Source organism: Ammospiza caudacuta, chromosome 1 (genome assembly GCF_027887145.1).
Source record: "Ammospiza caudacuta isolate bAmmCau1 chromosome 1, bAmmCau1.pri, whole genome shotgun sequence".
Lineage (NCBI taxonomy): Eukaryota > Metazoa > Chordata > Aves > Passeriformes > Passerellidae > Ammospiza > Ammospiza caudacuta.
The window spans coordinates 153,067,159-153,088,411 of NC_080593.1; the positions used below are offsets into that span (position 1 = coordinate 153,067,159).

Here is a 21,253-nt window from a genome sequence, read left to right on the forward strand (position 1 = left end):
AGCAGCGCTGGTGGATTCACCCAGGTCTCTTTAACTCCTGACAAAACTCCAGCTGGTGGGATTGCAGCAGCGTGGGGCTGCGGCTCGGCCCCCGCCAGCCGGAGCCGCCGAGCTCAGCGCAGCCCTGGCAGGGACTCTTCTGCAGGCAAATGCTGCATCACCCTCCTGTATCTATCTCTCTCTCCATCTGAAGGGGACGTGGGAGAGGAGCAGGATCAAGTGGCTGGGAGCTAAAAGCCGTTGTGGGATTCAGTGCTGGAGCGTGAGTAATGCCGAGCCAAATTCACCCTTTGGTGGAAAGGCGAGAGCGACGCCGGCGCTAACCAAGTGACCCCAGGAACGGAGCAGGGCTGGGTTTGGTCCCCTGTCTCCAGCTCAGATTAGAGCCTCACCGAGAATGCCTGGGATGCTGCATGTCCAGGCATTCCTGAGGGGTTTGGTGCTTATTCTGAGCTGCAGTGCTTAATGGCTCGTTGCCACGAAGGCAGCTTAGTGAGTGTGACAGCTGCCCTATTACCCTGCCACAGTTTACTGCTCTGCTAAGGAGCTGTGGATTTAAGCCAGGACACCAGGGGCTTCCCAGTTCCTACTTTCCCCTTTCCTAGAGCTCAGAAAGCAGCGCTCAGCCTCGCTTGTGAGCAGATTTGAGGGCCAGAAATGTGAACCAAGTGTGTGTTACCTGCCTGGGATTGCTCTGCTCTGGATCCAGGCAGGATGACTGGCACAGCCCAGAGTGTGGGAGGGCGTGTGGGAGGGGACGATGTGTCAGAGATGTTTGGTGTGGTGCCTCCACACTGATGGCTGAGCTCTGTGAGACATTTTGGCTCTTTCCTCAAATTAAAAAAGGCTGAGGGGAAAGAGGATGATAATCTTCAAACGAGTTGAAAGGTGGCTGTGGAAAGGGAATAATCTGCTTTCTGTGTCTGCTGGGGATTGGGCTGAAATTGCAGAGTGAGAGATTTAATTCAGGCACGAGGGAAAACCTTCTGACTGCAGGGATAGACAAGAGCCCAGACTCCATCAGCACAGGTTTTCTTGAAGAGGCTGGGGGTGGTTTTGATGGTTTTGTATCAGGCTGAGGCGTAAGCTGAGCTTGTCAGGTCTTTTCCACTCTCTCACCTGAAATTCTGTGATGTAGATCCCTTGGTGTCTGTGCCTTGCTGTGTAAAAAGAGAGGAACACAGCAGAGGGGCAGCACATTGGTGGGAGTGGGAGGAGTGGGCTGAAGGCAGGTGGAAAAGCCAAAAATGACCGAGTCTGTCCACAACTTCCCACTTCCACCTGTAGCTGTCGATCCGCTGTCATCTCATATTTACAACCTGCAGTTTGTACCAGCCAGGAGCTTCAGCACCACTCCAGCCTGCTCAGCTCTGAGCCACAAAGCTACCCTGACCCAGCAGTGTGGGAAATTCAGCTGAATTTTCCATCTGGAACCCCAGGATGCTGGGATGGGGGCGGGCGTGGGGGCCCGTGTAAACAGCACAAGGTTCTTAGTCATGGCCAAGTGGTCACATCTGCCAGGGCTGGGCTGTGGGCACTGCACCAGGCAGGGCTTCACAGGGGAGGTTTGGAGCTCTGGGTGCTCGGGGAGCTTCTCCCGAGGCAGGAGGACGGCGTGGGAGCATCACAAAGGGGCTTGTTTGAAAATGGTAACGAGTGGGTGCTGGAGGCTGGGTTTCATGGGCTCATGGGGTGGGAGTCAGAATTAGTGCTAAATGAGATTATCTTCCTTTTCAAAGCACTTCAGGGACTGAGCATGGTGTGTTCAAAAAGTCAGGCAAACTGTTGAGTGTTGCTTCTATTATTCTGCACCCGTCTCCATTGTACTTTGGCCTGGAAAAGCAATTCTTTAGATAAATTTGACAATCTGCTTCACCTCTGAGCCCTTTATGCCCTGCAGAAAGGCTGAGGTTGCCCTTAAATTGCCATGCAGCGGGAAATGGATAAGTCATTATTATTATGTTCATTTAAGCCCAAATTGAAGCAGTTTATGAAAGGTTTGTGCCCTTCATACTTTTGCTGTCAGGTAATAGCTGGGTAGATAAACCTGCTGGTAAGATTTTGGTAATCTTTAAGCAAAAATGGGCATTATGTGTGGAAAAGTAATGTCAGAGTTGTAATTGGGTGTATTTGAGCTCAAAATGTCCCTCTGAATGTGAGGAGTGTCTAATGAAGAAACTGATATTGTGCTGGGTGTGATTACAGCCAGCCAAAACTCAGCTGCAGCTCCATTACTGGCTGCCTACCTGCCCTGCTCAACTCAAGAACATACAGAATATATTCAATAAATCTGTGAAAGCAAAATGACTCCCTCTTTTCCCACAACTGAGACAATGCTTTCATTTTCCATGAAGAATGGTTCTTTTTCCTCTTTTTAAACATGGCAATCATGCCAGCATCTCCCCAGGTGGGGAATATCTGACTGCTGGGGCCACTTTTGATTTTGTTTATATCAGCTCAGCACAGCTGTAAATCCAGGGGCTGTTACAGCTTTGCTTTCCAATCACTCAGCTGTGAATGAGTTGGGGGTTGGAGGCTGATTCCTCGAGGGCTGCTTGGAGATCTTTGCTCCACACAGAGGGAATTTGCACCAGTGATTCCCCACTGACCAGCTGGGGATGGAAACACGCTGGGGCTCCTCAGATTGCAATGGGAATAAAGCTGTCATTATCCTCATAACAGCAGAATCACCCAAATGGCTGAAATCCCTTCATCTTCTTTTCTTAGCCAAGAAAGCCCTGAAAGCCTCTGAGGGCTGTCAATAAATTGAGGGTGTTTTGCTCCAAGGTTGTTGGTTCAGCCTTAGTTTGGGTCAGGAGCCATTGTCAGGGCAGGGATCTTCAGTGATGGAATAGTGAGGGATGGGAGCATCTGCAAGAAGTAATTAATATTTGTTCAGCCTGGAGAAGAAACTGAGGGGAAACCTCATCAGGGTCTGCAGCTTCCTCATGAGGGGAAGCAGAGGGGCAGCACCAATTTCTTCTCTCTGTGACAGTGGTAGGACCTGAGGGAATGGCTGGAGCTGTGTCAGGGGAGGGTTAGGCTGGATATCAGAAAAAGATTCTTCATCCAGGGGGTCGTTGGGCACTGGAAGAGGCTCCCCAGGGAATGGTCACAGCCTTGAGACTGACAGAGCTCAAGGAGAGTTTGGACAACATTCTCAGGCACAGGATGGGAATGTTGGGGTGTCCTGTGCAGGGCCAGGAGTTGGACTTGATGATCCCACTGGGTTCCTTCCAAATCAGGATATTCTATGATCCTCTGAATTAAAGGGTCTTGGATAAAGTCAGGTTTTAAGAGATGCTTCAGTCTTTGCCCAGATGTTCATTCCTTGTGCTTTGGAGGAAGGTTTTTCTTTTGGATTGCTCTTCAGCAGCCAGGGGGAAAGAGAAAGTGGGTATTTGCTCTCTGTGATGGTCGGCAGGTGGGATCTGAATATTTGGGGCAGGAGCCATCCTGCCGACACTGAGACCTCAGGTGTTCCCCACTCCTCAGGCGGGTCTCTCCAAAGGGCAGGATGCAGGGGAATGGGGAAGGAACGTTTTGCCCATGCTGTGGGGAGAGCTGCTGCTCTGGCACCGCTCTTCAACGTGCCACTGATAGTGTAAAACAAACAGCGGGGCTGGTTTGGAGTAATTTGGTGAAACGCTGTCGCCTGGCATGGAACCAAAATACTGCTTAAATCAGGATAAACACAGTCTGGATTCTACTCTCATTTTCCATTCCCAGTCTGCTATGGACTTATTTTATTTTAGCTATGTGTAAATCTTAGCACATTTCCCTGCAAGGTGCTCAGCTGGGAAGCCGCAAGGGATAAGGGCAATGAGGTTCCACGTCTGTTATGGAATTTGAACTGGTTGTTCTCTATGTAGCACAAGGAAAGGGCAATTCCAAGCAGGAGGGTGCAGGAAAGAAGATTCATTTTTAAAGCAGTTACAAAGCATATGTCCCTATGGTAAAATAATGCCAGTAATGGTAACAGTGGTAGTAGTAACAATGATTATTATGATAATGATAATAATTGTAAGTTTCATGGCAGAGGCATGGAGAACAGCTCCTGTAATTGTCCCTAATTCTTAATTTTTATTGTGCTCCTTGGATGTGTCTTAGCTTGTGGCAGCCAGCAGTGTTCAGGACATTGAATCATAGAAGTGTTCAGATTAGAAAAGACCTCCAAGATCATCAAATCCCACCACACCCCCTAAAAATATCTGAGACTGTCACATCTACTCCTGGATTTTTTTGACATTTCCAGGGATGGTGACTCCATCACTTCCCTGGGAAGCCTGTCCCAATGCTTAACCACCCTTTCAACAGAGACATTTTTCCTAATATCCAAACTGAACCTCTCCTGGTGCATTTTGAGAGCATTTCCCCTTGTCTTACCTGGGAGAAGCAGCCGACCCTCACCTCAGCACAACCTCATTTCAAGGAGTTTTAGAGAATTAATGTTGCACTGAGCAGGATGGACAAGTCCCCTCTGGTTTGAATATTGAATATTTGTATGAATACCTGCATTGTACCACTTCATCTCAGGCAGTGGATTGGATCCTGGAGCATTTGGTTTTCCAGGACTGACACGGGGAGATTGAGGTTTGCTGTTTCGAGCAGTGCCTTTGTCAGTGCTGCTGCACAACGTGATTAAAGTTCACTTCTGCCCCTGTTTTCTCAGAAGCAAAAGCTGCTGCCCGTGGAGGAATTGGCCATTTTGATTATTGCCAGCTTCATTGTAGATAATGGTTTTATTTTCTCTTCTTTAAAGGGAAAGGCTGGAACAGAATAATTTTTCCATATGCATGGAAAGCAAAGGTTTAAAAACCAGCCATGCCATCTGACCAGCTCACAAACACTTAAGCCAAAAGCTCTCTTCTATCTCTCCTCCGTCCTTCTCAAAGGTCTTGCACAGCAGAGAATAAGGTGCTGGTGCTTGGTTGTTGTGACACAGCCCTAGGAACCCCCCAAGGCATTTGCACACAGCAGGAATCTAAGCTGAATTAAGCTTTGGAAGAGAGATGGAGGGGCAGTATTATTCCCTTCCATGTCCAGGGGATCAAAATAGGCCCCCAAGAAGATAAAGCCAGTGTTTGCCACTTAAATCAGATCAGCTGAGAGGCCTTTGGAAAGATTGGCTTAAGTGATGGAGCTGTGAGTCCACAGCTGACCTGAGGGTGAGCTGGGGGTAGACTCTGCTCTCCTCCTTGGTGTCCCCAGCTCCTCATTCTGCTTCCCAAGCCACAGCTGGCAGAGGGATGGATGCAGGGTGACTCAAGGATCTTCATCAGAGCTCCATAAAACCAAGATTTCAGTTGCTTGGATGAGCAAGGTACAGTGGTAGAGACAAATAAAGCGAATAAAACTTTGTTTTAAAGAGTGGTGGTGAAAACATTTGGGAGCAGCTGTCTGGTGAGGAGGAGAGGGTTCCTCAGCATTAATATGGAGCTGATCCATCCATCCTTGACATCAGGACTGGACATTGAGGCTCTGGGAGTTCCATCCTGGCAGTGAGCATTGCTGACTGGCAGGTACATAATGCCCACTGTTAACTCCTGTAATCCCCTGCCAGCCTGGAGGAAATTATCCTGACAATTCCCATTAAGGAGAGGCTGAGTGACCACTCCTCTGCCCTGAAAACTTCTTCAAAGCTGTTTACTAAAAGCAAATTGTCAATGTTGTATCTTGTGAGAGGACTCAATACCCACTGAAGAGTTAGTGATTGTTAATAAATAGTAGCGTGTTAAGACATCTCTCCGGGTGATTTTTGTGTGCTGTAATTACACAGAATTGCCTCTTAGACTGGCCAAATAACATAAAAGGAGCCCTGAGCTCTACAAATGTGTTCCTGATAATGGGTGACTATTAACTTTGACATGGGAAATCTGTGATTTTGATAGGAGGGAAGCAAAGCAAGGTGGAAATCCTCTGGACCTGGCTCTCAGTGGCAGGGGCTGAGCTGAGAAGGTGTCACATCTGCCAGAAAGAAGATGTGAAAAGATGATTTATTAATGATGCCTCTAAGTGACCTTCATGCCGAGACCTCAAAGCCCTTCTCAGAGGTTAAATGATGGAGAAGAGAAGGCTCTGGGGACACCTTATTTTGATTTTTCAATATGTGAAGTGTTATAGGAAAGGTGGAGAAAGACTTTTTTACAGGTTTAATTCAGGATAAATTTAATTTTAGTAGCCAGTATGGGCCTGTATTTTGTGTTGTTGGGCACTGCCATTGCTGCCATGGAGTGAGAGGATGAGGGGGAATTGCTTAAACTGAAAGAGGGTGGAATTATATGAAATATTGGAAAGAAACTTTTTCCTGTAAGGGTGGTGAGACCCTGGCACATGCTGTACAGGAATTATGTGACTGCCCCATCCCAAGGCCAGGCTGGATGGGGCTTGGAACAGCCTGAGATAGTGGAAAGCATCCCTGTCCATGCAGGTGGTTGGAATTAGATGATTTCAAAGGTGCCCTCCAACCCAAACTATTCTGTGATTCTGTGGAAAAAAAGGAATTTTTTGGTCCTTTCTCACTACTTGTCTGCTTTGAGTTGAGTGAACCCTGTAGACCTCTGACAAAGCTGACCCACCAAAAAATCTCGTTTCACCCCTGCCCAATCCTGACATCCACCAGGAATGAGAGCTCGTGTCCTGCTCTCCCTCTCTCCCTGTCTTTCTGCAGGAAATTGCTGGTCCAGGGAGAGAAAACTGAGCCTTCCCTTGAGCAGGCCCAGGGCACATGGAAATTTCCCATCCCAACAAAGTATAAATGCGATATCCACAGGGCCTGAGCCTGGATGAGAAATCCTGAATCTGACTGAATTGATGATTAAAAAAAAATCGGTGTGTTTTTGGCAGCTGACAAGAGCACATTCACCTCTTGGTCCTTCAACCCTTTTGTTCTGGAAGCTGTTTGCTTCTGTAAGCCCTGCTAAAAGCATTATTTTCCAGGAATTTTGACACCTCTCTCCCTGCTTTGACAAGAGTTGTCCAACCAGCAGTGAAATCAATACAGTGTGACTTAAAAAAAATTTCACAGGAGTCATAAAAAGCCTTTGGGCCAGTGGCACAGCAAAACCATTCCTGTGCAATTCTTGGAGTAAATCCCACCCAGCTGGTCCAGGTCTGTGTCAGGAGAGTGGAATGAGCCCTGATTGCTTTGAGCTTGTGACCTGTGAGGGGACAGAGAGGGACTTGCTCGGTCTTGCAAAGATGTAAAGGGCACTCTGGTCACAGCCTGTGGGACAGTTACAAAAATTATAAAACCAAATTCCTCTGGCTTGTGCCTGGTGATTTAACAAGGGGGAAAAGACAAACTGTAGCTCGGGAGGTGCGTGGAATAATTTAGGTTGAGAAAAAATCTGTGAGACAGTCGAGTCCAACCTGGTAACACCACGTTCACAGCTAAACCACATCTCTTAAGTGCAATATCCAGACATTTCCTCAACACTTCCTGGGATGCAGGTTCCGCCACTTCCCTGAGCAGCCTATTCCAATGCTTTTCAGTGAAAAAAATGTTTCCTGATAGCCAATCTAAACCTCCTCTTGTGCGACCTCATGAAAAACTCTGTTGCCAATAGAGAGTTGTGGCTCTGGAATGGGCACCTATGGGACGGGAGCTCTCCATCTTGGAGAATTCCCAAATCCAGACAAAGCCATCACCAGCCTCACCTGATGTTAGTGCTGGTCTTGCTCCAAGCAGCAAATTGGGTTGTAAAGCTGGATATGTCCCTTGCAACCGGAGCTCCTGCAATTCTCTGACTTCATGAATCTTTAATTTCAAATGTGCAGGAAGTTAGGCTCAAGGCAACTATTATGAATAGCAAACACGTTTCTAAAACCAAACAAAGCCCAGTCCCCCCAAATTCCAAACTTGTGTGCCTGTGTTTAATTTCAGAGCAGAATAAATGGTTTAATTTTTCAGTTATTTTATTGGTGTGATGTTGTGCCTATAAAGACTTTGTTCAAGGCTTTCTTGGAATAAAGGATGGGAAAAGCAGAAAGAACAGCTTGGTTGTAAGGTCTGGGGCAAACTGCAGAGCATTAAGAAATACTTTGTTCTAATTGGAGCCTGTTTGACCCTGGAGCCAGAGCAGGGTAATGGAAAAAGCACAACTCAAATCGAGTCGCTTTTCACAGCGTTCTGCAGAAAGGCAGAGAAGGAAAGGGGAGAAATGCAGAGAATTGGAAAGGGGGGAGAGCCGGAAAAATGCATTAGGAGCAAGAAGAAAAGGCAGAATACGCCGTGGGAAATAGCCGAAGGAAAGGAGACAGAGAAGACAAAGGAGAGCAAAAATTAGGGAGAAGGGAAGAGAAGGAAAAAGAAGGAAGCAAGGTGAAATTGTAAAGGGAAGGAGGAGTGTCCTTCTGCCCTGCCAGGCAGAGCAGTGAGGTGGCAGGACAGAGAGTGGCCCCAGGCAGCAGCGCTCGTTATTTCCATCCTGGCTGATGTCATTGATTGCCTCCCTCCTCCCCTGTCATGCCTGGGGACAGAACCGCAGCCCTTGCGACTCGGAACGACCTGCTCTGTTCCCAACTGGCCCAGGGAAAAGTTTTATTTCCAGCTCCAAACAGGAACATCTTTTTCTGTGTTTCGGGGGTTTTTGGATGGCCCCTCTCAGCAGTTCCTCTCTGGGACCACCTCCAGTCCAGGCAGGTAGGGACCCTACTCCTGGCCTGCAAATATCAGTTTTTTCTTCTGCAAATAACCAGTTTTTTCCTCAGCTCTGATGCTGTGAAAATCCCATAGGGCTGTTCCTTCTCTTACCTTCACATTTTTCTGTTGGCAGCATCTTTATTTTTTCAACCAACCTTGATTTTCCAATTTTTCCTTCTTTAAGGAAATTTCCCTCGCAAGGCTCAGATCCTGCAGCATCTGACCACCTTCTGTCAGGGTGTTTAATTAGTCAGAAAAAAACCAAACAAATGATGATTTGTTTGCTGAACGGAAGATTGGTGGATAGAGAAGGAAGGTGGGGAAGACAAAGAAACCTTAATAATGACGGAAGAAAGCAGAATCCTAAGATATTGGGGCTGAAGTCTTTAGGACTTGCTTAAGATAACAGTAAATGGCCTCAAGTTGCACCAGGGGAGGTTTAGATTGGATATTAGGAAAAATTTCTTCATGGAAAAGGTGGTAAAGAATTGAAACAAGGAAATAGTAGAGTTACCATCCCTCGAAGTGATCAAAAAATGTGGATGTGGCACTTGAGGGAGGATGTGGTTTAGTGGAGAACGTGGTGGTGGTGTTGGGTTGATGGTTGGACTTGCTGATCTTAAAGGTCTTTTCCAATCTTAATTATTTGAATATTCCCAAAGGAGCAAGTTCCTCTTCTTCCTGCAGCCAGCGATTTTTGTGGTTATCCCCCTTCCAACAAAAATCCCATCAGGGCTGGGCCCATCCGTCTTTCCTGTAGAGTGAAGGGATGAGCTTCATGGCATCTCTTCAGCAAAAGCCTTTCTTCTAAACATGAAGTTTGTGAAAATTTGTAGGACAAAGAAGGAGGTGCAGATCAGAGCCTTTCCTGTGAGACAGGCTGCAGATGGAGATCAGTTATTACCCTAAAGCCTGGCTTAAGCTTGGCCAGTCATCATTTGTGTAATGCCTTGTGTAGAAGCAAACATCTGATCTAGGAACGATCCAGTACATGTGGAAGATCCTTAATTAGCTTCAGGATCTCTGAGAGGGTTATGGATGATGTGGGACAGTGGATGGAGAAGGCAGTGAGAGAATCTGAGGTCTTTTGAGGTGGAGAGATCTCAGGGAGGATGTGGAAGGGAGAGCAGCTGGGGTTGCAGTGTTGGGATTTAGGAATGCAGCCTGCTCATCTCTTAAAAACCAAACTCCATTCCCTTGATGGTTTAGGAATGAGTTACATGTCGGGCTTTCTTTGCTTTAATGGAGCTCCTCCCCCACTTTTATCCAGTTACCCATGAAAAGTCAGTGAAATGAGACCTACTTAAATCAAATGTCACAATCGATGCTCATCCCAGGCCACCGTTTGTGCGATGTGAACTCAGATTGCCGTAAGGGGGGAGCAGGGAGAGGGAAAGGCTTGGGAAAGAGCTTGGAGGGAGTGAGCAAGGAGCCATCCATGGCTGAGTGTCTTGTGTTCCACAGTGCTTTTGCCACAGCCATGCACCTCTGGGTTGGGACAGGGCTGTTGTCCACCAGGATTCTGCAGGGGGGACAAACAAAGCTGTGGCTTCCTACACATCCATCTCTGCCACACCCCACCTGACTAAATCAGAGTCCTTTCCACATTTCAATTTATAAGGAGCAAAATATGCGATATCAGCACTCACCCTTCCTGGACGATGTCCAAATTCAATTTTGTTTGATGGGAAGACAAAATCAACGCATTGATATTTTCATTGAAATTCATGTTTGCCTCGTTCCCAAAAACATGCTTCTAACCTTGCATGAAGATTTGGCAGGAGTAAATTCTCAGGGTGGGAGCGCAGTCAGAGGAGTTGATGTAAAAAATCACAGTGACCCAAGTGTCTGTAAAGGCTTAGGGAAAGAATCCACAGGAGAGCTGAAACATCTCTTTCATGAGCATTTTGGGAATCTCAAAGCAGAGGGAGATGCAGGAGGGATTGGTGAAGCTCAGGTTTCTTGTCTGTAGCTGGTCTGCACCCAGTGAAGATCCCTCAGACCACCTGTACTCCTTTTGGTGCCAGCTGGGTACTCAAGCCATTGACTGTGTGGGACATCCCACCCTTAAGGGGAAGGAAGCACCCAAAATTTTTGATCAAAAGGAATGGCAGAAGACAGAGGGATCCCAAGATTTATAAGTGAATTACAAACAGAAATTGTTATTAGTCCCTGATCTGGTGCCAGCACGTGGTAGTGAGTTTTGGATAAAGGGGCAGAGTGAAAGGGAAAAAGGAGATGGATTAGGGAGAGACAAACAAAGGAGAAGCAAGGAAAGGGAAAAAGAGAAATCACCAATGCTGGCTCCAGGTTGATCCAGCTGATGGGGTGTCCAGGGTCCTGGGGTGCCCATGAGCCCAGGGAGTACCTTTTTATAGATCAGTTTTCTCTGGAGATAAGTCTCTCTTTCCATGCAAATAAGTTGTCATGGACAGCCTGTTCTTGTAGACCTTTCTAGAACTGGGTAGGAGCCTTCAGGGATCTTATGTGGTCTTGATCCATCCTATCATCCATGCCCATTTCTCAATCTCATTCCTGTGCCTGCACTTTGCTGAATTGTGCTAATCTCCAGGTGCCAAAACAAGGATTTTTCTTCCCAGAAAAGTGCTGCCCTACCTGTGCATGGCCCCTTCTGCAGCCACACCTTTTTCTTCAGTGTATTATTGCCAACAATTCTTGGTTGGCTCCACGACCATCCATGTTTGAGACATTCACGTTAGTCCCCTTATTTTCTAGGCTTCTACAGTGTGGCACTAAATTTTGGAAGTTCTTGTTCCATCCTTCCTGACACTTCCTTTGAGTGGTGAAAATTCTGTTCCTCATTAATTCCCCTCAGCTGTGAGAGGTGTCCTTGTTCAAAATAAACAAATAAGGAGGGTTTTCCCAAGCCCTCAAAAATTCAGGGACAATTCAGCTCTGACCTCTGTGTACCAGGATTGTTCACACAACCCTGTTGTGACTGTGGGCCTTGAGTAAGTGGACACAGGTTTGGTTTGTCCATGTTCTGAACTGGCCAGGCTCCATTAAACCCAGCACTGAGCCCTGCCTGATGTATTTTGCTTCACAGAAGGCTCAGTAGCCTGGAACAGAGCTGCTGTAGCCTCAGCTCCATGGCACCCCTCTGACTGGAGGTTCAGGCTGAGCAGCCTCATGCCTGCCAAAAAAAACGGTGTAGTCAAGTCCTTAGAGAACTGCCTGTTTCATTCCCAAATTCATGCATAATTTACTTTTCTTTTTTTATTTTATCTCCTGTGCTAAGCCCTTGCTGTGTCAGAAGCCATCTCATCTCCATGAGTGAAGTGCAAGGCGCTGGTGCTGTGCCAATCTAATGACAAACCTTGACTGGGCTCCCTGTCCTCTGCAAACGGTGTGACCCCAAACAGAGGGTTCTTGGGTGTCTGTTCTGTGCCTCTCTCTGCCTTCCTGCCAGCAGGGATCACTGATGTGGAAATAAGAAACGTGCCAGGGGGGAAAAAAAAAATGCCTGCAGCAGAGAAAGCCAAGTGGGACTGAGCTCCTTGCTCTGAGCTGAGGACAGGGCGAGTTCAGTGATATCAGTGTGGCAGATGTTGGGTAGTTACAGTCACAGGATGCTCAGAGAGCTCCATTAGAGAGGTTACAGCGTGTGTTTGCTCTTTATATTGCAAGAGCTGATGTTCTTTTGTATTCAGTCAGAAAAAAAGAGCCATTCCACACCAGGTTTTCCAGCCTGTGTGATCCCCTTTTCTATGAAAAAATGCCTGTGGTGTAAGAGCACTGAATTGATGGATAGTGGATCCCTGGGGAGGATGCACATCTTGTTTTTCCTCCCCTTGCTTCATTTCATCCTTTTCCAGATGAATGTTTGTGGTTGGTGGAAAATTTTCACGTTCTCTTCATCCTCCACCCTTCATCACCGCCGTCCCAGAAGAGCTTGTTTGTAATTGTTCTGTTATTGCTTCATTAATTATCTTCCCACTTTCACACTGGATGTGAAGAGCCTGATCCTCCTCTCATAACACCTTTCACATGCCTGCCTTCCATGGATATCAGAATTGTTACCCAGGTTTGACACTGGTTTGTGGGAGCAGAATCAGGTCCAAATAAAAAGCAAAAAGGCTGGGTCAGGCTGAAACAGATCCTGGTCTCCTTCCCTGTTTGTTTGTGATGTGAAAGTCAGCTGAGTGGACCCCCCAACAAACAGGAAAATTCCTGCCATTGAATTTTCATGGTAGAACTGGCTGAACTTACTTTTTAATGTCTCACTTTCTCTCTTTCAGAACATGGAAAAGGTGCTGGTCCCTTCTGTCACGTTAATTGTAGGCTGTGGAGTATCCTCGCTGACACTTTTGCTGTTGATTATCATTTATGTCTCTGTTTGGAGGTATGGCTTTCATTCCTTTCTCTTCTTTTTGGGGAAAATAATTGTCTTTTTGACCTACACGGATCCTGGAATATTTGCTCTATGGTTTTGGGTGCCTGGTGCTTGAGGAGGAACTGTTTGGGAATGAGCGGGCCCTGCAGAAAGTCCTCCTGGTGGCTTAGCTGGCATTATTCTCTCCTTTCAGTGCCAGAGAAATTAGCAGAGTGAAATTAGTGCCATGCCCTCATGTAGGGACATTGTTCCATCTCCAAAAGCCTCGTGCTGGTTTCGATGCCTTTGTGTACCCCAGGAAACCTTGTCAGAGGCGAGGTGGACACACACAGCCTCTCTTGGCAGGCAGATGCTGCTGCAAGGGAATTCTTTGGGAACATCCAAATCTCTGTGACCTGCCATGAAAAACATCTGGCCTGAAGAACTGGCAGAACTTTTCAGGAGCTTAACCTTAAATCACCTAAATAACTCCCCAAACTTTTAGCTACTTTTTGCCTTCAGGTGCATATGGGATCCCTCAGTACATCCCATTGCTGACAGCTCCTGTACGCAGGTCAGGTGGAACCTAAAATTGGGTAATTTATGGAGGCTGAAGGGATTTTGAAGCAATGCTTTAATGAGCAATTGGCCCATGCCCCTGTTAGATACATTCTGGTGACTCTTAAGCTGGAAGACCCGAGGTGCGCAAGTGATTTTCTCCCTGTATTGCCTTGAACAAGGTCTGAGTTTATCCTGTGAGATCCATGTCTCTCCTAAATCCATGGCAAACAGGCTGAGACCTTCGAGGCCAAGCAAAGACAAATCAGAACCAGGTGAATCTCTGTGAAATCCAAATGGAGTGGCTGCAGGGAGTACAGTTGGGTATTACTGGAGATCCTTTTGGGAGAAGGGATCAGCGTGAGGCTCTTATTTTGTGCAGTGCTTCTTCTCAGCAGGAAGGAAAGGGTAAATTCCATTTAGAGGTTGAACTGAGATAACTTTTTCCTGCGCTTTGATAGAGGAAAGAAACAAGCGAGTAAAAACTGAGCAAAAAAATGCAACTTTTTTTTTTTGTTGATACTGTGACAGTGCATAGTGGCTGGTTAATTTTGGCAGCTGAAGACTGATCATGATAACGTTTATCTAGAACTCAGGTTTTTCCGTGCCTGGGGTATCATTGGATGTGCTCAAGTCCTTGTCCTCTCCTGCTTTTCCTCAGGCTGGGCGGCACTGAGCAGCGCCGGTAGGTGACTTGCTGGGGTCACTGGTGTCAGGATCAAGTGGAAAGTCAGGCTAGAAGATTAAAGAGCAAGCGTTCGAGCCTCACCCTCTCTTTCCTATCAGAAACAGGGTCAGGATCTGAAGCCCAAGCTCAGACATGAGGCTGAATCAGTTTGGAGCATGCCAGAGCCATTTTGGAGTAACATGATGTATTTTTTTCCAGGACTGTGCTCCCCTCCCTACCCTTCCAATATTTACTGTTATTGAGGACAGTAAATTGCCTGACCTGTTTCAAATGTGTTCTGTTTAATTTCTCATTCCACTCTTTGCCTTATGCCTATGGCCAAAACGATCAGCAGGAATGGGAGGACACGTTTAAGGGAGGCTTGAATGGGTATTTCTGAGCTAGCCAAGGATGGACATGCATTTCCAAGTGATCCTGAGACCAGCTATATCTTGATTGAAGGGCTCTCTATCCTGAGTCTCTCTGTGTAAATATCTGTAAAGCATGAATGAATGATCTCTAGAATTTCTCTTTGGTGCGCTGAGTTTGTTCCATTTCTTCTCTGTAGATCATGTTTTCATGTTTTCCAAACTTCACAGCATTCCCGTGGCTGAGCCCTGAGCGCTCTGTGTGTCCTTTTTATTTTAGGCATAGCTGCTGGACGTGAATGTGCTTTCCTATTAATGGCCTCAGGAACTTTGTATCCAACATTATCTCCTGGCTCCCACTTTGTTTTGCCCTAAATGTTGTATATTCTGATAGACAGCAGCTGGAGGAGTGCTTAGAAATGGAATCAGCAGTATTATTGTCTCCAAAACACAGGAGCAGCATCAAAGTGGTTCTTTTCCACCGTGCTGGAGAGAAACTCCTCATGTCCTGGCTGCCTGATCTTGTGTGGAGAGCACTCACCAGAGCTCAGCTGTTTTGTGGAGCTTTGGCCGGAAAATTTCCCATTCAGAACTCTGGACAAAGGCATCTGGATCATGCATCCATAGACCCAGCTTGAGTATGAAACACTTCTGATGAATAAGCTCGCTCAGGCTGACAATCTGGAAGCTTTCCCAGAATTTTGCCCGGCTAGGGTTTGTTTGTGTAAATGGGAACCAGAAAAGGAGGGAGGGAGAGAAAGAGGGAGAGGAACACGGTGAAGAAGAGAGGTGCAAGAGCAACAGGGAGGTGATCCCAGCTACATATCAGGGAGGAAATGAATTTCCCCTCCACTCCCCATTCAAAACCCCCAAATAAAGGCTGCTCCTTGGTGGCACCTGCTCAGCCACTGGCATGAATGGCACGAGCGTTTTTTGAGGCAAGTGATCCCTTCAGACACGGCCAACTTGGCACGGCCCCGTTGGAAATTGGAAGTTGTTTCTGTTCGAGGGCTGTTGGTGGCCTGTTGGTGGCCTCACTCCAGTTCCCAGCAGACAGATGGCTGCAAAAAATCCCTGCTGCAGATGGTGCATCTCTGGTCTTATCAGGCTCGACAGAGGGGTCAGTGACACAGTGGGCCACAGAAGTGGAGTGACCTTGTTCTATCCCTGCACTGCCTGTCCTGGGTCACAGCTGGAGGCACAATCTGTGTGTGGGCCACGTGCTCCAGCACACGTGTGGGGAAAAATTGAGAGAAAAAATTGAAAACTGGTGTAGAAATGAAAAACTGGGGGAAAACCCAACCACTCAGGGGTGAAATGACGCCTCTTTTCAAGCAGCTCCTTGACACACTGGCATTTCAGGAGTGCCCCGATGTGTTTTCCATCCCCGAACTCATTGCAGCTCTACAGCCTCTGGAGTCAGTGACCTTTCCATAGCACGGGATCGATCCCTGCTATTGAGCAGCTCGTCCACCAGCCCATCAGGATGTGGGGCAGGGCAGAGCTCTGTCCCTGGCAGCAGCTGGGTGAGTGCTGCATCACTGCAAGAGAGCAGCCCCAGCTTCCCTCACTCCTGAGGATTGATTGAGTGCCTGTCAATGAGCTCTTGAGGGGCTGTTTAGGCTTGCTTTGCTTTAAACCCAGGAGCTCTGCCTGTGCTGGGGATGCTGAGGCACTCCTGGCCCTGGTGGGAGGTGGCAGGGATGAGTAAGTGGCTGTGTGGAGAGGGATGTGTGTACACACGGTGAGAAGGCAGCGGTGACTCAGTGTTTGTGGAGAGGAGTCTAATGGGGGCAGAGAAACAGACTGTGGGCCTTTCCCACCTTTTCCATCTGTCTCAGCTGGTGCAGGGCTTCACACAGCGTGTGGGGATCCTCGCTGGTGACCAGTGACAGGACCTGAGGGAATGGCTGGAGCTGTGTCAGGAGGGTTGGGTTGTGTATCAGGAAATAATTCTTAGTTCAGAAGGTGGTTTAGCACTGCCATGAGCTCCCCTGGGAATGGTCACAGCACCAAATATGCCAGAGCTCAAGGACTGTTCGGACACTCTCTCAGGCACAGAGTGGGATTGTTGGGATGTCCTGTGCAGGGCCAGGAGTTGGGTTTGCTGATCCTTTTGGGTCCCTTCCAACTCAGGATATTCTGTGATTGTAGGACACAGGCTAGAGCAGAAGTTCCCTAAATTAGCAGTGATTTTCCCCCAGTTTTGTGGCTGAGTACAGCATATTTTGATAAGTAGACAGAATCCATGTATCAGTAGAGGTGTAGCAAGGCAACACCCTGCAGTAGCTCTGTCTTTGCTGCAGATGTAGTTTTGGGCAAAACCCATCAAGTTCTATGGTTTTTTTCCCCCTCTGATACAAATGCCCGATTTCTTTGGCCAGAGGGTCTGGAGGTAAATGGTGATTTCTTTCTTTGGAGCATCCTGTGCTGGAGAAGAGGAAATGGAAGGAAAAAAAGCAAGCGTGGCAGGAGGTCTTCTTAGCATTCTGACTGGGCAGAAACTTAACAAGGAAATGTTTGGAATCCAGGTCAGGCTACCAAGGAGGACTCTGGAAGAATTGCCCAGGAATGCAGGATTGAATTAGAGTGGTCAGAGCTCAGTTGAGTTTGAAAGTGGTCAGGGATGTGAAAGGCATCAGGAGTGGGTTTTGGAGGTACATCAGCATCAGAGGATTTCCCAGGAAATGGTGTTTAGTGGGACAAGCAACCTAGTGGATAAGGAAGTTGAAAAGGTGAAGGTACCCAGTGCCTTTTTGTCATGTTCTGCTGGCTAGGCTGGCTTCCAAACACCCAAATTCCTCCACAGAGGCAGAATCCAGGGGAGAAAATGCTCCCCAGTGCCAAGAAAAAGAGAGACAAGGACTGTTTAAGGTATCTGGGAGTTTGCAAATCCATGGGATGCACTAAGGGAGATGTTCGGTGTGACTGTGGAGCCACTCTCTGTCACCTGGGGAGCTTCCTGAAGGCTGGAAGAAGGCAAATGTTCCCCCCACCTTTAGAAAGGGCAAGGAGGAGCATCCAGAGAACAACTGACTAGTCAGCCCACATGGCCCCTGGGATGATGAAAGAGCAAGTAGCTCTAAAGGTTATTTCCAGGCAAAATGATGGACAGGGAAGCGATTGGGAACAGACAGTGAGGATTTGTGGAGGACAGGTTGTGCCTGACTGCCCTGTTTTCCTTTTGGGATGGGATGACTGCTGATACGGACAGTGGGGAAAAGCAGCTGGTGTGGATTTTGACATTACCAAGGCCTTTAACACAGTCTGCAAATGCATTTTTGTATCCATATCATGGAATTATGCACTGGATTGGTGGCTTTATATCTGGATGAAATTCCTGCAGGATTTGAGGGTAGTGGTCAAAGGTTTGAGGCTAATCAAGAGCTGGTCAGGGTTGGTAGAGTGGCCAACATTGTTTAATGTCTTCTTTAACAACCTGGACACTGCTGGAAAAGGTGGCCAGTGTTGGATCCCCCCAATAGCAGAGGTACCAGCACATCCCAAGTTGATGCTGAGGGAGTTGCACAATGTCAAAGGAGGCAAAGGGAACAAACTTGGATGAGAGGAGGCTGTTAAAGAACAGTCATGGAGAAGCCAAGCGACTTGCAGAGGTAGGCAGGGAAAGGTCTGTAGGCACCAGCTGCAGCAGGAAAAGACCCAGCTGGATATAAAGCAAAATAATCCTTCACCAGGACAGCAGTTAAGTTAAGCAGTTTAGTACTGTAATAAGTCAGCCGAGAGAGGTGGTAGCATTCCTGTTCCTGGTGATTTTCAAATCTCAGTCAGATGAGACCCTGAGAAACCTGATCTGACTTTGAAATCAGTCCTTTTTTTGGGCATAGCATTGGACTGGGAACTTGAGATTTATTTTTTTTTCCTCCAACCTAAATTATTCTGATTCTTTTCATTGCCAACCCACATCTTGTTCTTTGGAGGTTCAGGGATCTGGAGAACAAGATAAATTTGCAGGGTGTGAAGGGAAGCAGGGAAAAGGAGAGTTGATTTATGGGGGCTTAAGGGGGAAAAAGTCTTAAAACAGCTGGATTATCTCCCCTTATATTAAAGTGCAGATTAATAGTCAAGTCATTTCTTACCTTTTTCTGACCAGTGGAGACTTCAAAAGTTCATGCTAATAGCAGTGGGATCATAGTGCTGCTACACAGATTTATTACTTCCCCTTCCCACCAGGACAGAGTCCAAATCTCTGTTTCTGCCCCATAGAAGCTCCTGACTGGAGATTTGAGGTTTTACTTCACACAATGAAAGCCTGAAAAAGTTGAGGTCTCCAGTCACAAATGGAGCAGGGTCCAGGTGGTGCCCAGCACTGTATGGAGCCCAGTAAAGTCAGGAAATTTGGGCTCATCTTGGCTGTGGAAGGAACCAGAAGCTCATTTTGCAGCCTGTCAATCCAGTTTCTTGCTGAGGAGGGATCCTACATTTTGCAGCCTGTTCTGGGGCTGGGAGTGTTTCAGGGAGAACTTCCTATAAACCAGATTTCCAGTAGATTAAGTAGGAGTTAATGCTACCTTTGCTTTTTTTCTTTTTTTTTTTTTTGCATCCAGGAAAGCATATCTTCACCATACATGTTTGTCTGAAGGTACAGCTCAAGAGGAAGTTGAAAAATCAAAGTTTTACAGCCTTCATTACGTCTAAAGCACAGATTTACCCTTGGCAGAATACACACATGTGCAGCAAACCCATCCTGCCCTCCTCCTCAGAAACTCAAAACTCTGCAGCCAAGGCACGACCAACTCACTCTGGCTAAAATTAATTAATGAAATTAAATTCCCAACATAAGTAGTTGATGTGCTGGAATATAGGAAATAATCCTGCATTAGCCTCCAGGGATGAGCTGGTTGATTAATACATCTGTTTCTAATTTATATAAGCATCAGCATCTCCTCTTCACTCATCTGGCATTCAGGCAGGGCACTTGCAGCATCTTTGAGATAATTTACGTGTGTGAACGTTGATGTGGTCACAGATCTTGAGTCAGTCCTTGAGGACTTGCACCTTTGCAGTTCCCTTTTCATTTTATCAGGTACATAAAAGTGCCTTCAAAGAAATTTCCCTCCCTGGCCAGTGGTTTGAATTAATTGTGGTGCACTTACCTCGGCAGTGAGCCTGGTGCTGTGCTGCAAATCAGAAATGACAAATATCTGGCTCCTGCAAGGTGCTGAAGGCAGCAACAGCTCCCAAACTGCTGTCCCTGATGTCCCAAACCCACAGCTGCAGTTACGTATTTGGCCTAGTTTGGAGAAGTGGTAAAAAAAAAAAAAAGAAAAAAAATTAAATAAATAAATAAAAATATAAAAGCCAGAAATGCTTCTCAATGCTTCTCACCCCAGGAGGGGTTGTTAGGCTGAAGGAAGTGGAATGCTGAATCACACACACTTTGTTGTCAAGGTGCATGTGTTTGTACTCTGCTTCCATCGCCAGCATGCCTGTGGCTCTTGGTTGGGAATCTTTTCCGTGTGTTTGGCTGTTTGTTTTCTTTCAAGCTCCTTTTCAAGCCCCCGTTTCAAGTAGGCAGAGCTGAAGAAGATTTGCAGCACTCTACTGTTTTTAGGAGGGGCTCAGGCTAGGCTGGCCCCTCGTTTGTTGGCTCCTAACTCCAGCATTGATGGGGATGATGGAAACATCTGCTCCCCCTCCCTTTCCCGCCTCGTTCTTGTCTGTCCAGCGCATAAAATCTTCAGGAAATTGGCAATTCTGTAGAGCCTGGCCTGGATTGCTGCTTTCCAGAGGTCACCCAGGGCAGGCTGTGACAGGGTGGGTCTCCCTCCCCTCTTCTCTCGCTGCAGGTACATCCGCTCGGAGCGCTCCGTCATCCTCATCAACTTCTGCCTCTCCATCATCTCCTCCAACGCCCTCATCCTCATCGGGCAGACCCAGACCCGGAACAAGGTAAGGGATCCACTGGGGCTTTGTTTATTTGTTTGCTTTCCCCCTGATTTAGCACTGAAATGATCCATTCAGGCAGCGCTTCCTCATTTTTCCTCCATCTGTTAATTAGCGACATGTCAAAGACACGGCTAAATGGCAGATTTCAATTTTCTCTCTCGCGCTCTCTTTGATAATTTGTCAGCATCCTCAGGGCTTTGATTAAAACCAATGTGATATTTTTGAATATCTGCCTAGAGTAGCTGGCACATGGCATGGTGAAGAAGCGTGGTGATTTGCAAGGCTTTAACCATTTTATTTTCAAAAAAATTACAAAGACAGATTGAGAAAAGGCTTTAAAAAAAAAACCCAAACAAACAACCTCTCAGCTTTACATTTATTTCTCCAGCAGTTTTTATACTCTGAGCTGAAAGTACTTGGCAGATGTTAATGAACACAGGCACAAAACTGTCCAACCTTTTTTTTGGGGATGGGAAGCGTTGCCAGATGCACCGTGAGCACTGCAGGGCCTCAAGGGACTCGGAGCAGATCCCAGAGTGACTCCAGCAGCCCAGGCAAGACCCAGTGTGGTTTTCCAAGCCACGAGCACTGGTTGCTCTCTTCCCACAGACCCAGCTGGAGAGGCATGTGTTGCCTCTATGATTTTTTCCTAGCTCAAGCACTTTCAGGTTCCGTGCTGATGTCTGGCATGACAAATCACAGCTCACCATTAATATTTTCCTCTTGGTAAATTTTCCCCTCTTCCCAAATGCTCTGACCATCATAGCTCTGTTGAG

General features: G+C 47.0%; 1 protein-coding gene across 1 annotated transcript in view; it reads left to right on the forward strand.

The window, feature by feature from the left end:
* ADGRB1 (adhesion G protein-coupled receptor B1) overlaps positions 1-21,253 on the forward strand; it is a 288,832-nt gene that overhangs the window by 208,831 nt on the left and 58,748 nt on the right. Inside the window, exons 19-21 of the mRNA XM_058809221.1 lie at positions 12,904-13,007; positions 14,125-14,220; positions 20,378-20,480. Coding sequence (XP_058665204.1) covers positions 12,904-13,007; positions 14,125-14,220; positions 20,378-20,480 — 303 coding nt within the window. The remainder of the gene's footprint in view (positions 1-12,903; positions 13,008-14,124; positions 14,221-20,377; positions 20,481-21,253) is intronic.